The 18,025-nt window shown below is 35.3% G+C and overlaps 2 protein-coding genes across 3 annotated transcripts; both read right to left on the bottom strand.

The window, feature by feature from the left end:
* Positions 1–2,290: 2,290 nt before the first annotated feature.
* On the bottom strand, positions 2,291–5,545 carry LOC148169846 (alpha-N-acetylglucosaminidase-like). Of its 2 annotated transcripts, none has more exons than XM_088042923.1 (13): positions 5,376–5,545; positions 5,170–5,327; positions 4,723–5,117; positions 4,376–4,667; positions 4,188–4,333; positions 4,058–4,142; positions 3,728–3,877; positions 3,472–3,687; positions 3,340–3,426; positions 3,103–3,293; positions 2,844–3,058; positions 2,625–2,795; positions 2,291–2,459 (listed from the first exon to the last, which is right to left on the bottom strand). In XM_088042923.1, the coding sequence occupies exons 1-13, from the start codon at positions 5,446–5,448 to the stop codon at positions 2,356–2,358; spliced, it is 2,283 nt and encodes a 760-aa protein (XP_087899049.1). In that variant the 5' UTR covers positions 5,449–5,545; the 3' UTR covers positions 2,291–2,355. The 2 variants fall into 2 exon arrangements, with proteins under 2 accessions (XP_087899049.1, XP_087899047.1); XM_088042921.1 differs by lacking the exon at positions 4,058–4,142 and adding an exon at positions 3,958–4,042.
* Positions 5,546–6,349: 804 nt separating this feature from the next.
* Positions 6,350–7,723, bottom strand: Gnmt (Glycine N-methyltransferase). The gene is made up of 6 exons (XM_088043074.1): positions 7,462–7,723; positions 7,284–7,411; positions 7,097–7,232; positions 6,928–7,048; positions 6,746–6,879; positions 6,350–6,697 (listed from the first exon to the last, which is right to left on the bottom strand). The coding sequence occupies exons 1-6, from the start codon at positions 7,665–7,667 to the stop codon at positions 6,523–6,525; spliced, it is 900 nt and encodes a 299-aa protein (XP_087899200.1). The 5' UTR covers positions 7,668–7,723; the 3' UTR covers positions 6,350–6,522.
* Positions 7,724–18,025: the final 10,302 nt, after the last annotated feature.

The raw sequence follows: 18,025 nt of genomic DNA, 5'->3' as shown, positions 1-18,025 counted from the left end.
TGACACATCTAAGGAGGTCCACTTTTTTGAATCGTTCGAAAATAGACGTGTTTTAAAAATACACAGTTAAAAGTAGCTGAAGCGGAAATTAAGCTCACCGGATTCTACTTAAGTTGGACGGAAATTAAAAAGAAAAGTGCTTTTTCGACAGTTTCAAAAACTTTTCTATTTTAATTAAGGAATCTGTTTACTGTTTATCTAAAGATGAAATCAGCTTGGAAATACAAAATACTATTTACTGAAATTATCAAGAATCGTATGACATTGAGAAGTTATTTTCTGCACTTACGTTAAAACTGATAACGAATTTCTGATAGAAACCTACTTTGTGTTTTTCCAGTTGGGCACATTTCATATTTATTTTAATGCGTTTATTAAATCTGTGGTACGTCACCTTTCGTTATAAATACCATTTAAAATAAAATAACAAATGACTCATAAAGCACAAATAACGGGAAGTGTATTATATTACAAAGACACGTACTTAGCCGCGTATGAGTTACTAGTAATTAAACAGCCACAACTTTTACAGTTTGCAATTAAAATGGTATTAATCCCATACTAAAAATTTCATTATGATCGCCACATTTAATTGAAATTCCAGTTGAGAATGCACTACATTTTCCCCAGCACCCCCATCATTAATTATTTGTACGAAAAACAAGTCCCCCTTCAATATTTCCAATCCACCCTCGATCAAATAAAAATCAATGCCTCCTTATAATCCACGTTTTGACGAGAATTGTAATTTAATTAGGGAAATGTGAGTTTTTGTGGAAAATTAGAACACAACTCGAATAACTTGCTGGTCACGCAACAGGCAACTTTAATAAAGCAACCCACACATCGCCCTATTTTTCATACAGTAGACACGATGATGACACAAAAGTTGATTAGAATAACTTTACGCAGAATCCATTTAACTTGTCCAACTATACTAAATATAAAGAGACGTAGTGGTCTGTTTTCAAGGGACAGAGCATGCATTAATGATGAGCGAAAAGAAACTATTTGTTTATTAACAGAATAAGGAAGAGAATGATAAGGGTAAGCCGACACGCGAGGGAAATATTTCGTGGCCTAGTCAGAAGATTCTTACTCCCACAGTGTAATTACGTGGATGTAATTGACCTCATGGAAAATTGAGGCGGCAGTTTCTGGGTGTTGGGTCAACAAAAAAAATCAAAAATCGGAGAGCGGTATTTGAATTACTCAACAAAATGTCTTCATTTCAAACGCTCCAGTGGTGGTATTCTTTATTTCTTTGTGTTCTCTGCTATTTATTCTCTTTTACTTTGTTACTGTTCTTCCGGGTCTGTGTCTTTATTTACAAAAGTGGAAAAAAGAAGAATTTATAATAATTAGAAGCATTTTAATTACATAATACCACAATCAGTTTCTTCAACAGCTTCCCCACATCTAACGAAGAGTTTACTGACATATTAACGTTTCTTCCGCTTTCTGCATCATTAACTAGCGAGATAACATGTTCATAGTGGAAAAACTCGTGTAAGTATACAATAATAACCATTCCCATAAATAGATTGGTTTTCATGTCGACACTGAGAGTTCCTGTTGTAATGAGAAATAAGTGCGGTAATAATGAAGCTCAAGTCTTATTATTGCAAATTATTTTCCTGCAGCATATCCCTCTTTTGAATCGTTTTACTTAAATCTTAAAATAAAACAAAAGGGTGGGCAGGATCTAGAACTGCATATCACCTGTGTAAAACAATGCCAATCATAACAAAGCTTTTACCAACAGCAATAATCCGGCAATAATGGATTAGGTTGTATACATTTATGTAACAAATGATACTTGTTTCTGCTACCATAAATTTTAATTCTCGTCCAAATCAGAAGACAAATTACCGCAATTCGTTATATATCATCAGTCCATTTTTAAATGCTTCATATCACGCGTTTTGCAAAATTGATGGGTGGTCGATTGCAAGTTTTTCTGCCTATTTTTAGTCTCCTTGTCGTTTCTATTTTGAATACTACTAAACGTATCTTCATTCTTATAGTACTAGTCTGTTTTAATTTATATACCACTAAAACACTCGGACAGCTAATTGACAAACACGCAGTCCACTTATTTCCCTCATTAACTCACATTTTTATCAAACTGCACATAAAAATGTTACGCAACGGGATCGTTCAACACATGTTGCTAACACTGGAGACAGTGTGTGCTCTGTTACCGGAATTTATTTGAATTAAGATCATTCACGTGCTTCCATTTTTTTCTAGCAACTGTTGTAATGATTGCATTGCGTGTAGGAACACATTGGAGTGTCTAAAGGAACTTTTTTGTCCGCTCTTTATTTATTTATTGTTTTATTGACACCACGATTACAGGAGTTTATATCTTCTGCCTTTAGCAACGAACTTAAATTTCCTGTAATTTCCCGAGACCCACTTTTTATGAATGTTGCGAGCGACGTCTATAGTGTTCCCTGAAACATGAAATTTATGTTAGTGCGTAATATTCATAAATTAATTTCAACGACACTCCCTTGATGGGCCTGGCAGGTAATACGAGTGTAATTTGCTGATTAACTTATACCTCTGACCTAATTTCCAGTCAAACAATTGTAATTAAGGGCAGTAAAAATCCTTACCGGTGGGTTCGACAGGGAATTTTGTTCGATCAAAAGTAAAGGGTTCTTCAACTTCTTTAAACATCTTGCCGCTGATAAAACTTTGATTGAAAGCCTCTCCGGTCTCTAATGTTTGATTCATGTAATCTATAAATAACTGCCATCTTGGAGCGAAGAAGTTTGAGACAACGCCTAAAGGGTCAAGACTAATCAATGATTATGCAACTGCGATGAAATTACCGGCCCATTGTTTGTTTGCGTAATCCATGATTTCACCTCGGGGTCCCCATAATGTGATTTGGTTTCTGGCGTTGTATTCAAATTGTTGCTCTTCGTCGGAGTTGTTGGCGGCGCGTTTAGCCGACTCCAACCACGGACCCAACAAGAAAGCTTTATTTGTTGAGAGAATCGATTCGAGGTCGACGAAGGCTTCCAGAAAGATTCTCGAGTAAGTTCTAAAAAAATGAGTAACACACGAGAAATCAAATCTTGATCTTACTTGAAGTTTGAAACGTCTTTGTCCGAAAACGCATCGACCATTTTTTTGTAGTAGATATCAGCGTTCACTTGGAGAGCTTGACGAGTTACGTCCACCGCGTCATGGAGAAATCCAGAATTGTCGCCTAAGTTGTCTGCAGCTTCTAGAAGACTGGTCCAGGCGTCTATGAGGTCGTTCGTAGAGTACCACGTCTATAACTATAATTTTAAAAGAGAAGAAGTTAAGAGGTGATGTTACCCAGATAGAAATCTTCAAGCCTGGAGTCTTCGTAACCGCGTACTTTCCACGCATTTTCTCCAATCCTTGATAATCATAAACGCTTCTCTAATAAAATCGTGTTAAATCGCTTCATTTTCAATGTGTTTTTACCTGGAGGATCCTCCACGCTTCTTTAGCGTTATCGTCAGCTGATCCGTACCTGCGGGTGGAATAATTTTCGAACCATTCCGTTAGATTAACAGACGTTTCCCTCCAAGCGGACTCAGTCATCAAGTCATAAATTACGTAGTTCTGATTAATCCCTTCTGGCGTCAAACCTGTTCCAATCATGGTACTATTTTCCACGCTCCTTGCAGCTATTGGTGACTGATTTAAAGCTAAAGAGTGGTAACAAGGTTGTACTCACTTCATTGATTATGTTTGATGACCCAAACATGCCTAGAGTACCACCAAAATCGTGTAGCATGCACCAGATAAAAGGTTGTCCAAAGTATTCGTTTAGTCGGTCGTATTGGGGCCACTGTTCGGATTGTAGATCAAGTACAATCATTTTTCCCTTAAAAAGAATGTTAATATGGGAGAAATAGCTTGAAGCAACACAACAGTACAGAAAGCGGACAACTCTTTTAAACCTACCAGCTGTATGCTAGTCAAAAACGACCGCACTCTCTCTGTGTTACTCCAATAGTTATCAAAATGAAACATCCACCCCTGCAGCAGCCTAAAAAAGACTTACTTTAGGTACTGAAGTTAGAATGGCCTTAGCTCTGTTTTTTGTCCAGAAAAACATATCATGAACAAACAACCAGTTCTGCATCAACCTGGAGTTCCATTGTAACAAAACATTCGTGCTATGTTAAACGTACCAAATTGCATCTGGATCTGTTTCTGTTAAAACTCTGTAAATTGATTGTCCAACATTGGCCAAATACGTTAAATCTCCAGTTGAAGGAGTGTTTTCGTTGAAACTATCACAGTTGTAGACATGATCCGTTCCGAATTCTGCAATTAACTAATATTCAACTAAAGTACTGTGTCAAGGTCTGAGAGGTACTTCTGAAAGAAAAGCCTTCCCGATTTGGTTGAAGAGGTCTTCAGTCGGATCCAAGAAGTAAGGACAGCAGTAAGTCTTATTGAAACCGTTCCAAGATCCAATTTCGTCCATGTTGGCGTCGGGGTACAGTGTCTTAAAAGCTCTTGGTAGATGACCAGCGAACGCGGGCAGGACTGGTATCATCCCAAACTCCCTCATTCGTTTCAGAATTTGCTTCTGAAGAATTATAGATCTTGTGTGCCAAGCTGGAGACAGAGGACCTCCCCAACCTCTTATATTACCCATTCTCAGCCTTAAAGATTTTTTCTGGTAATAAATTTATAATTCGAGAATATCTTTATAGGTACCATGATAAAAACGCGGGGCCTGTGAAATGTTCATTGATATCTTCATCAGTCAAATTAAACTTCCGGTAAACTCGATCCCAGATCGCTTCTTGCCCGTTAAACGCAAGAACTAAATTAAACCCATTGAGGGCCATCCAGTCGATGTGTTTTTCCCATTGGCCCCAATCCCACCAAACAAAACTATAACTGCTGGTGCAGACATTTTCGTAATACCGAAATCTGTCGTTTAGCTCGATGGTGATGTTAATTTCTGGTAAGTTTTCCGGTAAGTTCAACTGAGAAGCTTCCCATGAAACGTGAGAATTGCAAAAGTACTTGAGATAATAGTGGAATCCAGCAGCGGCCGCCACACCTGTGCTTGCTGTTATCTCAATGATTCCTGAGGAATTCTCAATCTGAAACAAGTTGTTAAATTTGGCTGTGAAGCGATTTTTGGTTTAAATTTACATGAAAACTATCTTTGGAGTCGTCATCGTTGGGAATTATGGTAACAGAGAAAGATGAAGCTCTCTCCGGAAGTATTCTTTGAATTAGATTTTTGATAGCATCAGCTTGGGTATCAGGACTAGAACTCGGTTTGATGTGACCCAGGGTTGAGGAGAAATCTAAAATAAAATTGAAATCACAGTGAAACAACTTAGTTCCTTTCTTACCAACTGAAGCGACATTATTAAGTCTTTCAATTAAAAAAAACGCACAAAATAAGAAGATTTTCATTGCGCTCATCGTAACTGTAGAGCACAGGTTCCTGAACTCTGAACCTGAAGCGTTTATTCTTTTGATAACGTATTTAAGTACTTATTCACTTGATGCGATTATCTTCCAGTATAGATAGAAACTGAAGTATTTGTTGCTATCTAAATTTGCTTAATTTAACACAAATGTTTGCTTTAATTGTGCATGCTTTGGTGGAAAATTTTCAGGAAAATCTTTACGACAGTTTTGTGTTCAGTTAGTTAATTGTTAATTTGGCACGTGAAAATCTTGTACTATTAAATATGTAAAAACTTTCATTGCAAAACACTGGACTTCCGGATAACACTAAATTGGTTATGCATAATAAATCGGGAATAATACTTTTTAGAATATGAGGTCATTATTATTTATTTTTATAGAATTAGAACACTTTGTAAGTTAAATTAATTTAGATTCAAAATTTTGTTCTTTTGTTGTAAGTTTTTTTTCTAACTTCCTTTAGGTTTTTATATAATTGTTTGAATATGTAATTTTAGATAATAATAAAGTGTGTGTATGCAACCAGTAATACTGAAAATTTAAGTTCTAGTCACTTCGCAAGTTCACTGCTTTTATCAGTTGTCGAGAACAGAAAACTAGCAACTTGCAGGTTTCTGTAGTTGAATTTAAAGTAGGTAGCGCTACTATTCTAACAATTTATAAAATGAATCTGAAAAAAAACTTAATGAAAAAGAATTATTTTTGATAACCTAAAGCAGACGTGAATAAACTAATGGGCAAAGAACAATGATCTAAATTAGATCAGAAGCGTCATAATAAGAAAACGATTAATTTTAATTAAGATAAAAACAATAAAAGAAATCGTCGATGAAACAGGGGGAGCAGGATCATTCAAAAAGGAGTAGTCCATTTCGGTAGAAATTTCAGAAAATCTGTACAAGTGCAACCAAAAGTTAATCGCCTCTTCTATTTTATGATAAAACGACATATTTGTCCACAAAAAAATGTAAAAATTCAAATATAAATTATGATATTTAGATAAATTAAATATTGCATTAAAATTGCCAATAAATTTGGCATCAATAAATTAAAATTGTGATATCATCAAAACATTCGCATAGATTTTTCCACGACGTGGATGTAGAAAGCAGGATTCTCCACATCGACCAATTCCTTGAAATCCCCATAAATTTGATGCTTGGATCTCTCACCGAAGACATCGGTTAACATGTTCTTAAAAACTTCAAGCCTATGCGGATAATACGATAATCGGAATTCGCTAAAAATCGACCCTTAGTTTCAATTTTCGATATTTGATTATTTTTACCTGACGCAATCCATATTAATTTCGTCACTTTTTCCATATATGGAAGAGGTATCGATTAGATAATCCAAAGTTACTAAAGCTGGTTTGCCAGCGACGTAGAGTACCGAGGTCTTAATATCCGTCATGTGCTTGCTCTGCCAAAAAAAGTTAATTTTTCTACCAAAAACAGTCTAAGAACTCACATTATAGTAAATGCATTTCGCTGGGGTGCTGCCTTCGTTGATAATGTGGTCGTAGTTCCTGTGATCGATCAAGAGGAGACCTCCAGGTTTCACACATTTCTCAAAATTTTTAATGGCTTGCCTAAGTAACAGTGATAAGCACCTTTTGCATTTTTTGTTGGAAACTCACCTTTGCTCTCGCTGGTCACCGAAAGAATCCAGTAAATGAGCAAAGGAATTCCCCAAGCAGATTACAGCGTCGAAACCGTTAGCAACAAGTTGCTCAATGTCGTCATAAAGGGTTAGCCAGTTAGCTTCTTCGATAACTGCAAGAAAAATATAAATAATTCTATTAACGTTGCAATGTTAACATGTACCCCAATTATTGAATGCGGGCTCGTTGCGGCGGTTCCATCTTGCCTTCAAAGCATATTTCAGCATTTTATCTGAAGCATCTACTGAAACGACTTCGAAACCTTCTTCCAATAGCATTATAGAGTCAATTCTGTAGAAAATTTTATTAGAGTAATTAACTTTGGATGTGATGTGACTTACCCAGTTCCGCAAGCTACGTCTAGGATTCTCTTGCATCCTCGTTGCCTCAACAGACGGATTAGAAAATTCTTGTAGTTTTGCGTTCTTGAGTTCTTGTCGCCGATGAAGACTTCCCAAACTTTCGCGGCTTTCCCGTCAGCATACTGATCTTTTATGCCTTCGACAGCGGTGCCCAAAGAACGAGTGTGGAAAACGCTGTCTGCCATTTTTGACTAGTCTTTTTCAAGAAGAAGAACACGACAATGTCAAGTTGCTGAAATTGGAGGGTTTTTATATGTTGAAAGAAGTGGGGAGAAATTTTTTTGGTTGCATCATGCTGTAGCTATGTAATTAAATTTTTCACAATTCTTAGAGAATTTGTTTTAAATTATTGTTGCTGTTATGGTCGTGGTTATCATTCGGACTTCAGTGTTTTTAATTGTGCAACTTGATTAGGCGCAGGTTGTTTGCGTACGTTGCTAAATTAGAGGGGACGAAAAGTCATCGTTATTATCGATGGTTTTTTACTTTTCCAACTTATCGTTAAGTTTCCAAATAAAACTTTTTTAAGTTTACCTTCTTTTTCGAGTCATTATTGTAAACAATAAACTAATTTCCTAGAAAATTGATAAACAGTGCGTAACCTGTAGAAATGCTGAGTCACGTTACAAATAAATAACTGGATTTTATAGAAAACTTATCAGGTCATCATGTCATCAATTGACCCAGCATCCTAACAATTATATCGCTCGCACTTAGACTGACCTAACAACAAGAATTACTTAATTGAGTTGTTTTCTTGTGTGACATTTGAATTGCGATTTAGGTGTCGAATTTTTTGTGTACTTTTTTTATTTTCTTTTCAAATTTTCGGATGTCGTAAATATCACTCTCATTACAAGATCAAGTCAATGACATTGCGTCATATTTTTAAAAATGGTTTTATCAGTGAAGTTCAGACGTGCTTACAAGAAAGGTCAAAACATTCCCATTTAGTTTTTAAGAAATTGGTTCACATTAGCTCATTTAATCGACACTCCACTTTCATACAAATATTGGAAAGCTTCAGGTTGTTAATGTCATTTGAAATTGGCAACCAAATTGGAATTACAGGTTGCAAATCGTTTGCACGTTCAATGTATGTACCTCGAAATAGGATGAATATGTGTTCCTGGAATAATTTATCGAAAACGAAGAATGAACGATGTGTTTTCTATGAACAATATCAAAGCGGTGTTTTTCTTGTTTTTGACAAATCTTATTCTAGCTGAAGATGTTTTTTGTTTCGTTTAATTAGATGTTTAACGAAATGTAATAATAGGAGTACCATTTTTGTATTAATAAAAAATAGAGATTTTTAAAACACTCTTATTAATTCTTTTTCTTGATAATCCATTCCAGAATATAAATAGCAGCTTGTATACAACAAAATTGTTGTCTTTATGAATAACGTTTTTAAAAGATTAAAGTTACTCTGTTTTTCACACACATTCTCAACATGTCAACAATCTTAAAACCCACTGTATTCATGTGTTTGTTAGAGAACCGTGCCTCAAAGAAACCATCCTACTGGTTAGCTGATGGAGAGTTGCTTGCTGCGCAAGTACAGAAACACTGGATAACAGTTGCTATCCGAACCCCCTTGTGAGACAAAATGTGTCAGATAGTTACAGCCTCCTTGGAGTACTGATTCTTGTGCTCTGACTTCGTATTATAATTCCTATACTACTATAATTGATTGTGAAGAAGGGATACCGACAATACCAGTTAAGCTATTGTGCTGTGTTCCTCCACCACAAAATACGAAAGAAGTAGAGATAACAAAGCTTGTGTTGATCGGTTGGATCCTGTTTTATGAATATTTCATCCTCACCATGTCCACTTGCAATTAAACCTGATCCCATAGAGTCAAACGGTGCCTATCGAATACCTCCTCGATATCTAGGACGACTACCTAAGCCATTTCCCTGAGTATGAAAACAGATCGGACTTTCCCTCTTGCTGCTTGTACATATAATTTCTTCGGCTCTTTTTTCTGTGATTCTCTGCAGACTTGAAGGCTTCGAAGATTGTGGTAATAGTTTATTTTTCCGGTCCACCATTGAACAGTTCTTTTTATATGAAGCATCATCAGAGTCCAGCAAGTTACCTTTGTAGAATTCTATAAGTTCTTTTGATGCGAATAATCTTAATGGTGGTCTTAGCTTCACCCATATGAAGAGACAAGTCCTGTGTTTATAGCACACGTTAGTAGGTACATTTTGTAACATACCTGAACTCGAAACCTTTGAGCTGTAAGTCTTCTAACGACTTTCAGGTTCTTTTAGCCCGACTGTCCGTGTGGATTTTCCCTCGCTGGAGTCTTCCAATTCATGAAGAACACGAAGACCAGTCCTCCAGTTTTATCCTAGAGTTTGTACCATCTGGTTGTATTAGGTTTTCTGATGCAGAAGTGTATAGATTATTGAATCTGACTAGCCAGCTGAAAGATTATGACTTTCCAAAGATACAACACCCCACAAATTATTGTCCACTTCTGTTGGAGAACTATGCATTGTCCAATGGCACTAATCCAGTCAAAGTTAGTGGGGTGCAGCTTTGTCAGGCTCCGTTCGTCACAGCTCCTCAGACTTTCATGATGAAGACCAACAAATCTCATCTGTAACCACCAACAAATACTGATTAGTTAGTCTTATATTTCATAACAAGTTTTTGGGAAAAATATATTATAATAACGCAACCAGTTGAGTAGAGTAACACCCCTTCGTATGTAACCACCCTTTAGCCCGAAGTTGGTGGGGATGAAACAGAGACAGGCGCGCAAAAGGTTATAAATCGGTTGCAGGCGACAACATGAAGGGTAGTGCAGGCGAAGAGGGAGGAGTTATAGAGATTAGCTAAAAGTTAAATCTGATACCTACGTAGCTTTTGGTAATTTTAACTTGATTAGTTTTTAAGAATATATACAAGGTCCGCCAACACTAGTGTCCCGGCCCAAAATCGCTATTAATTATGAAGCTATAAAAATATATTTTTTTTCTACATGAAGAGGAAGAGGAAGAGGAAGAGGAGCGCTACAAACTGATGTGATCAGTTTTAATCTTGTGTTAACCATATGTAAAATAAACGCAAAAAACTACGTTTTTCAAAAATCAAAATGGAGAAAAGAGTGGAAAAGTCAACCTGTCTTGTCCCATTTTTCGTCAAAAGGATGAAAATTATATTAAAATTTGAATTAAAATATCTGGTACCGAGATATTAAATAATTCTTAAAATTTAGACAGGTTTACGACAATTGATTCTTTACCGCAAACTTGTCCCTACTAAGCCATTTATGATGGGTAATATTTTTACCCACAATGGGCTGGATTTTCCATCGGACAGACCGACTGTTTGTTATCAGGTCCATGGTAATCTCCTAGGTACTTAGGGGCCAGTTTGCGGCTTGGACGCCAGATCATAAATCTTATAAGGGAGCTAAAACGATTTGTTAGAATCATTTAATATCTCGGTACCACATTTTTTAATTCACATTTTAATATCATTTTCATCCTTTTGGTGAAAAATCGAACAAGACAGGTTGGGTGCCCACTATTTTCTTCATTTTGATTTTTGAAAACCGTAGTTTTTTGCGTTTATTTTACATATGGTTAACACAAGAGTAAAACTGATTACATCAGTTTGTAGGGCTCTGTTTCATCTTCATGTACAAAAAAAATTATTTTTATAGCTTCATAATTAATAGCGATTTTGGGCCGGGACACTAGTGTTGTTATTTTCTGTCTACAGAAGGTTGTTGTTTTAGACCTACGAACTGTTATAAGCGAAAACGGATTCATAATTATTACGTACCTGATAAGATAATACGAGAACTGCTCTCTTTCTTAACTGGAAATATTAAAAGTAATTTCAGTATTCTGAGAAAAAGTTAATTCCTCTTCTGATAGCCTCAGTGCTGCAGCTTCTCTTCAGCTCTTCAATCATTGTCGATCTCGTTGGTGTTCTTAGCCTCCCTGGCCTCTTTCTGTTATTCTAAAAAAAAATCTTCCTTTAGAGGCGCTCGCTCAATTTTTCAATCTACTTTTTACTCTTTTTTTCGATCTAAAATGTGATCGTTGTTTATAATCTAGACATCATTAATAAAAACATGCTCACACCGTCTTTTCCATTTTATGAAATTTCAAAACTTAACCTTCAAAAAAAATCGCCCCGCTTGAATTTATGATCTTTGACATTTTACCCTGACGGCAGATTCCTGTAATAATAAATCTGAATTTTTTGATTGGCTTGTGACGTCACGGTCAAGACGACTATAATCCCATTTCTTGGAAAAATGATGTCACTAACGGCCAATCAGACCGCGTCTTCATTTCCGGCCTTGACGCTTCCTGATCGCGTCCGGAACTAGTCGAGGGCCCATTCGTTATTCAAAATTTGGTGGTGAAAGGTCGCTCCATTTTTTCTTGCAATTTTTAATTATGAAAATAATAAATAATTATCGCAAATTGTGAAAACTAGTGTGAAAGAGTCTGTGTGGGGGTTGTACCACCCCTGAAAGTGTTTGAGCCCTGAAAAAAGAGCCGAAAATGTTAGTTTTATGTGAAAGTGAAAATGACCAAATATGGCGGATAGCCACAAGCGGTGAGTACATAGTTACTTGATTTTTCTTTTGGTGTTGAAAAAAGTTTAGTCGCGCTACCCGCGTTTAGGAATCATTTATAAGAAAATTTTAATGCCGGAAATGTAGATTCGGTCTCAAATTGGGAAAATTCGATAATTTTTCTAGTAAAATTAATGTCAATTCGCGTCTTGAAAATCTTAAGAAAATCAAGAAAAACTTGGCTTTGCCACTATTAAATCCTGTGCTTCGAAATTTTCTTTTTGTTTCGACGCCCAATTTTCTTACAAGCCGTGACGTCACATCTTGTGCATTCTGGGAATTTTGGCTTGTTTCTTATTGGTTAACCACCTTCGCCGCCGCTCGGGCACCAATCAGAACGCGTCGTGGCGCTCTTGGAACTAGTTAGATCTAGTGAAAATTTGGTGGTGAAAGGACGCTAATTTTTTCTTGGAATTTTTGAGTGTTAAAATAATTAATTTTTATCGAAACTAGTGAAAATTAGTGCAAAAGGTTACGTAAACGAGTTATCCCACCCCCCATCGCGTTTGAACTCCGAAAAAATCACCAAAAGTTAGTTTTTTGCAAAACTGAAAAGAAGGCAAATATGGCGGAGGGTGAGTACCTACTAGATTTTGTTTTCCGGCGTTTATAATTGAGAGACGGGCTCGGTGTTTTGATGAAAATGGCGATATCAATGCCGGATTTACCTCAACTTCGACAACAATTTTTCTTCAGAAGTTATTAAAGTTGTTTATCACAAACTCGCGAAAATGTCTTCTGAGGCATCTTAAAATTAAAAGTGAAATAAAATAAAGGACTGAAGTCTTCAATGTTGGTAAAGCAACAATCGCGGTGGATTTCAGTGTTCTTGTCATTTCAAATGAGGGAAATTGTGAAAAATATGTTTGTGCTTGTCTAAAGAAGAACTGTCTGCGGTATTGTAGAACCGGTTCAACACCTAGTTGCGAGCACAACTCCCACTCCCACTCTCACGTCTAGACATTGCCAGTTTGACTACTCCAACAAAAAACTAGGTCACTAGGTTTAAACTTCTCTGGACTTTACCCTTGAATTTTCTGTTTATGGTAATCTTTAAAACATGTCCATTGGTGGTAGGGTTTTATCAGATGGACCGCCTATAAAAGATAAACTAATTTACAGAATGGCGTTAAAAATTAAAATTATAAAAAAAAATGCTTTCATCAGACAGACTTTTTTTTATTTTTCTTTTTTTTTCAGTTCATCTGGTCTTGAAGAAGAATGTGGAAAGTGTATTAAGTGATTTTGATAAACAAACTGTTGTGACAACTTGAGTGGTTCCTAGAGTTCCGGAAATGAAGAGACGCGTCGTCCGGAAGTTGCTGGATTTGAAGCAGATGGCAGCAGTGAAGTTTTCCAAAAAGGTCAGATCTTTCATTTTTTGCGCAAAATACGATTAGCAAGTTTTAAAATGGAATCGAATATTCCAAAACAATGTAGCGGAGTGTGTTTTGTTGTGTTTGAATGAGTTTTGGTAAGTTATGCTTACGTTCAACAATTGTGGCGTAGGTCCTCAAGTATTATTCTACTTCTACAATTTTTTTACAGGCAAATCAACCTAACTTACAGTCGGGTAAAAAGTGTCGCGCTTTTAAATCCGTTGAAAAAGTGCCGCAAAGTCTTAAAGCATTTTTAGTGCGGATAGAGTAGGTAATTAAAGTGGTGAAATTAAAAGTAAAAGTTTCATTTGTGAAAAAGTCTTAATTAAGAATGTGATGTGTGTGGTGCTTGGAAGAATGTGATTATGGGGGAGTTCTGGAATCTGACGAGAGAGCTGTTCAGGACCGGATTAAAGGGTATGTTCTAAGCGATGTTTTTTAAAATAACATTTACATTTTGCTGTCTTCTTTACAGTTTGTTCGTAATTATGAAGCAGATGACAGCGCTGGAACTAAAAAGGTCAGATTTTTACTTTTCCTTACTTCAATTGCGCCAAAATTGCGTAACTTCCTAATCCGTTAGTGGCAAAAACTTTAGTGGAATGTGTGTCCACAGTGTTAAGTGTTAAAAAAATGTTTTTGGTAAGTTTTAAATTTTCTTGTATATTTATTTTTTATACCTAATTGTTAGCTTGATTAATTACTCTTTCAGTAGTGAGATCTTCAGTTATCTGGATTTTTACTAGATTTTGGTTGGTATTGTTGAAATTTTTTATCAGGTTTTATACAGGCTGTCCCAGAACTCGAGCCCCAGAGAGCAAGGGAGAGTGCCGACAGCAATATAGATGGTAAATTTCAAAACAAAAATTGACTAAGTTTAATAGTATTCGAGAACTGATAAAAAGTTAACAACCAATCCCAAAAGCTTATTCGAAAAGAGGAGTAAATGGCCATCCCAATTTCCTAGGCAACTAGAGTCTAATGCTTAACTGACCAATGGATGATAGTATGTGTCCATAGTTACCAATTTTCAAATTCTGTTCGGCTTCGGGATTGGCTACAGTTTTTTTGTCTTATCTCGGTTATTTTTTGAGTTAAAAAATTATGGTTTCAAAATTTTGGTTCAGAATTGTTGCCTCCATAAGCCCTTTCTCTCTGGGGCGCGAGTTCTAGGACACCCTGTATTTTACACAAAAAAAAATTCAATTAAATTTGCGGAGTGTTTGTGTTCAACAGGATGTGTTTAGTGGTGATTAAGTTTTCCTAAGTAAGTACAAAAATTAATAGCAATACAATTTTTGAAAATATCGAAAACTTGTTTTTAATTTTTATGGAAATCGAGTTCTCTTCCAGCCAATTCTACCTAACTTTTATTTCGGTGATGTGTCGCGACTTTCAACTCGTTGAAATTGTGCCGAATAGTATTAAGTAGTTTTTTGGTGCGAGTGTTTATTTTATGCAAAAAAGTGGAGCTAAATGGAAAAGTGTTTTAAGTGTTATTTAAATAATTGTAGTAAAATCGTAATCAATTTAATGTGTTGTGTTGTAAGTGGTTCCTTGAAGAAGGTGGTTATGGAGGAGTACTGGAATCTGACGAGACAGCAGTCGTGAGCCGGATTAAAAGGTATGTTTTTAAATAAAAAAAATCTGAAAAAAATATAATTTCTTTTTTTTTTGCAGTTTGTCCGTAAAAAAAAGCAGATGGCAGCGTTGGAACCAAAAAGGTCGGATCTTTTTTATTTACTTGAATAGGTAGGTGTAGGTTTTTCGATTTTTAACAATTTTTACGTGCGTTTGAAATTCAAACAAAAAGTTCACTTAAAATTCGCGAAGTGATTGTGTTTAGAAGTGTGTGTAAAGGTGTAATGATGTGAGTGATTAATTTAGGTAGGTAAATACAAAAATTGTTAACAGAGATAAGTACATTTTTCAAAAACCGGTATAATTTTCTTATTTTTCTGTAGAAATTAATTTCTCTTAGCTAATTCAACCTAACTTTTATTTCGGTGATGTGTCGCGACTTTAAACTCGTTGAAATTGTGCCGAAAAGTATTAAGTAGTTTTTTAGTGCGAGTGAATATTTTATGCAAAAAAATGAAGCTAAATAGAAAAGTGTTTTAAGTGTTATAAAAATAATTTTAGTAAAATCGTAATAATTTAATGTGTTGTAAGTGGTTCCTTGAAGAAGGTGGTTATGGAGGAGGAGTACTGGAATCTGACGAGACAGCAGTCGTGGGCCGGATTAAAAGGCTTGTTTTAACTACTTAAAAAATCTGAAAACAATATAATTTCTTTTTTTTTTGCAGTTTGTCCGTAAAATGAAGCAGATGGCCGCGTTGGAACCAAAATGGTCGGATCTTTTATATTTACTTGAATAGGTGTAAGTTTTTCGATGTTTAACAATTGTTACGTGTGTTTGACATTCAAACAAAAAATTCACTTAAAATTCGCGAAGTGATTGTGTTGAAGTGTGTGTAAACGTGTAATTGTGTGAGTGATTAATTTAGGGAAGTAAATACAAAAATTGTTAATAGAGATAAGTAGGGGAGAGGGGGGCATAGTGGGGAACTTAACAATCAATTAGTCACGCATCCTAAAATAATAGGAATTAATAAAAAAATTTTACTATATATTATAGACTAATGTATTGCGAATGATTTTGGTTGAACTTTTTTTGATTTCAATAAAGAACTTACGACATGTGAGCATTATTTTGAAAAATGGGATTTGCCCCGCTTTGCCCCGTATATAGGGGTAAAGTGGGGTACCCTATGGAACAATCAAATTTTTGAATAACTGTGTACTTACTTAGAAAAAGTAACATTTTAAAATTACTTAGTCATCAATGCTTATTGCACATAAATGAGTAGGTTCATCATATTTAGCCACTACATTTGTATGACTAAATTTTAAAAAAACTTGCTCCTTAACTTCGCGAATTTTTTAACGAAAACACTAAATTTCACATTTTGTTTTATAAAACATATAGGTTTTCACACTTTGTTTTATAAAACACACATGGTCAACTGTCAACTGGCAACCAATCAAAATATGCTATTCGACTTTTTTCACGGCGTTTGATTTGAGCAGCAGCACTATTGCCCCGCTATGCCCCGGTACCCCACTATGCCCCCCTCTCCCCTACAATTTTCAAAAACTGGAATACTTTTCTTATTTTTCTGTTGAAATTAATTTCTCTTAGCTAATTCAACCTAACTTTTATTTCGGTGATGTGTCGCGACTTTCAACTCGTTGAAATTGTGCCGAAAAGTATTAAGTAGTTTTTGGTGCGAGTGTTTATTTTATGCAAAAAAGTGGAGCTAAATGGAAAAGTGTTTTAAGTGTTATAAAAATAATTTTAGTAAAATCGTAATCAATTTAATGTGTTGTGTTGTAAGTGGTTCCTTGAAGCAGGTGGTTATGGAGGAGTACTGGAATCTGACGAGACAGCAGTCGTGAGCCGGATTAAAAGGTATGTTTTTAAATAAAAAAATCTGAAAAAAATATAATTTCTTTTTTTTTTTGCAGTTTGTCAGTAAAAAGAAGCAGATGGCAGCGTTGGAACCAAAAAGGTCGGATCTTTTTTATTTACTTGAATAGGTGTAGGTTTTTCGATTTTTAACAATTTTTACGTGCGTTTGAAATTCAAACAAAAAGTTCACCTAAAATTCGTGAAGTGATTGTGTTTAGAAGTGTGTGTAAAGGTGTAATGGTGTGAGTGATTAATTTTGGTAAGTAGATACAAAAATTGTTAATAGAGATAAGTACAATTTTCAAAAACTGGAATACTTTTCTTATTTTTCTGTTGAAATTAATTTCTCTTAGCTAATTCAACCTAACTTTTATTTCGGTGATGTGTCGCGACTTTCAACTCGTTGAAATTGTGCCGAAAAGTATTAAGTAGTTTTTGGTGCGAGTGTTTATTTTATGCAAAAAAGTGGAGCTAAATGGAAAAGTGTTTTAAGTGTTATAAAAATAATTTTAGTAAAATCGTAATCAATTTAATGTGTTGTGTTGTAAGTGGTTCCTTGAAGCAGGTGGTTATGGAGGAGTACTGGAATCTGACGAAACAGCAGTCGTGGGCCGGATTAAAAGGTATATTTTTAAATAAAAAAATCTGAAAAAAATATAATTTCTTTTTTTTTTGCAGTTTGTCAGTAAAAAGAAGCAGATGGCAGCGTTAGAACCAAAAAGGTCGGATCTTTTTTATTTACTTGAATAGGTGTAGGTTTTTCGATTTTTATCAATTTTACGTGTGTTTGAAATTCAAACAAAAAGTTCACCTAAAATTCGTGAAGTGATTGTGTTTAGAAGTGTGTGTAAAGGTGTAATGGTGTGAGTGATTAATTTTGGTAAGTAGATACAAAAATTGTTAATAGAGATAAGTACAATTTTCAAAAACTGGTATAATTTTCTTATTTTTCTGTAGAAATTAATTTCTCTTAGCTAATACAACCTAACTTTTATTTCGGTGATGTGTCGCGACTTTCAACTCGTTGAAATTGTGCCGAAAAGTATTAAGTAGTTTTTGGTGCGAGTGTTTATT

Source organism: Gnatocerus cornutus, chromosome 8 (genome assembly GCF_029298725.1).
Source record: "Gnatocerus cornutus isolate USDA-ARS CGAHR chromosome 8, icGnaCorn1.1, whole genome shotgun sequence".
In the NCBI taxonomy this organism is placed as follows: domain Eukaryota; kingdom Metazoa; phylum Arthropoda; class Insecta; order Coleoptera; family Tenebrionidae; genus Gnatocerus; species Gnatocerus cornutus.
The sequence above is the reverse complement of the archived record's forward strand: the minus strand, read 5'-3'. Positions and strand labels throughout refer to the sequence as shown.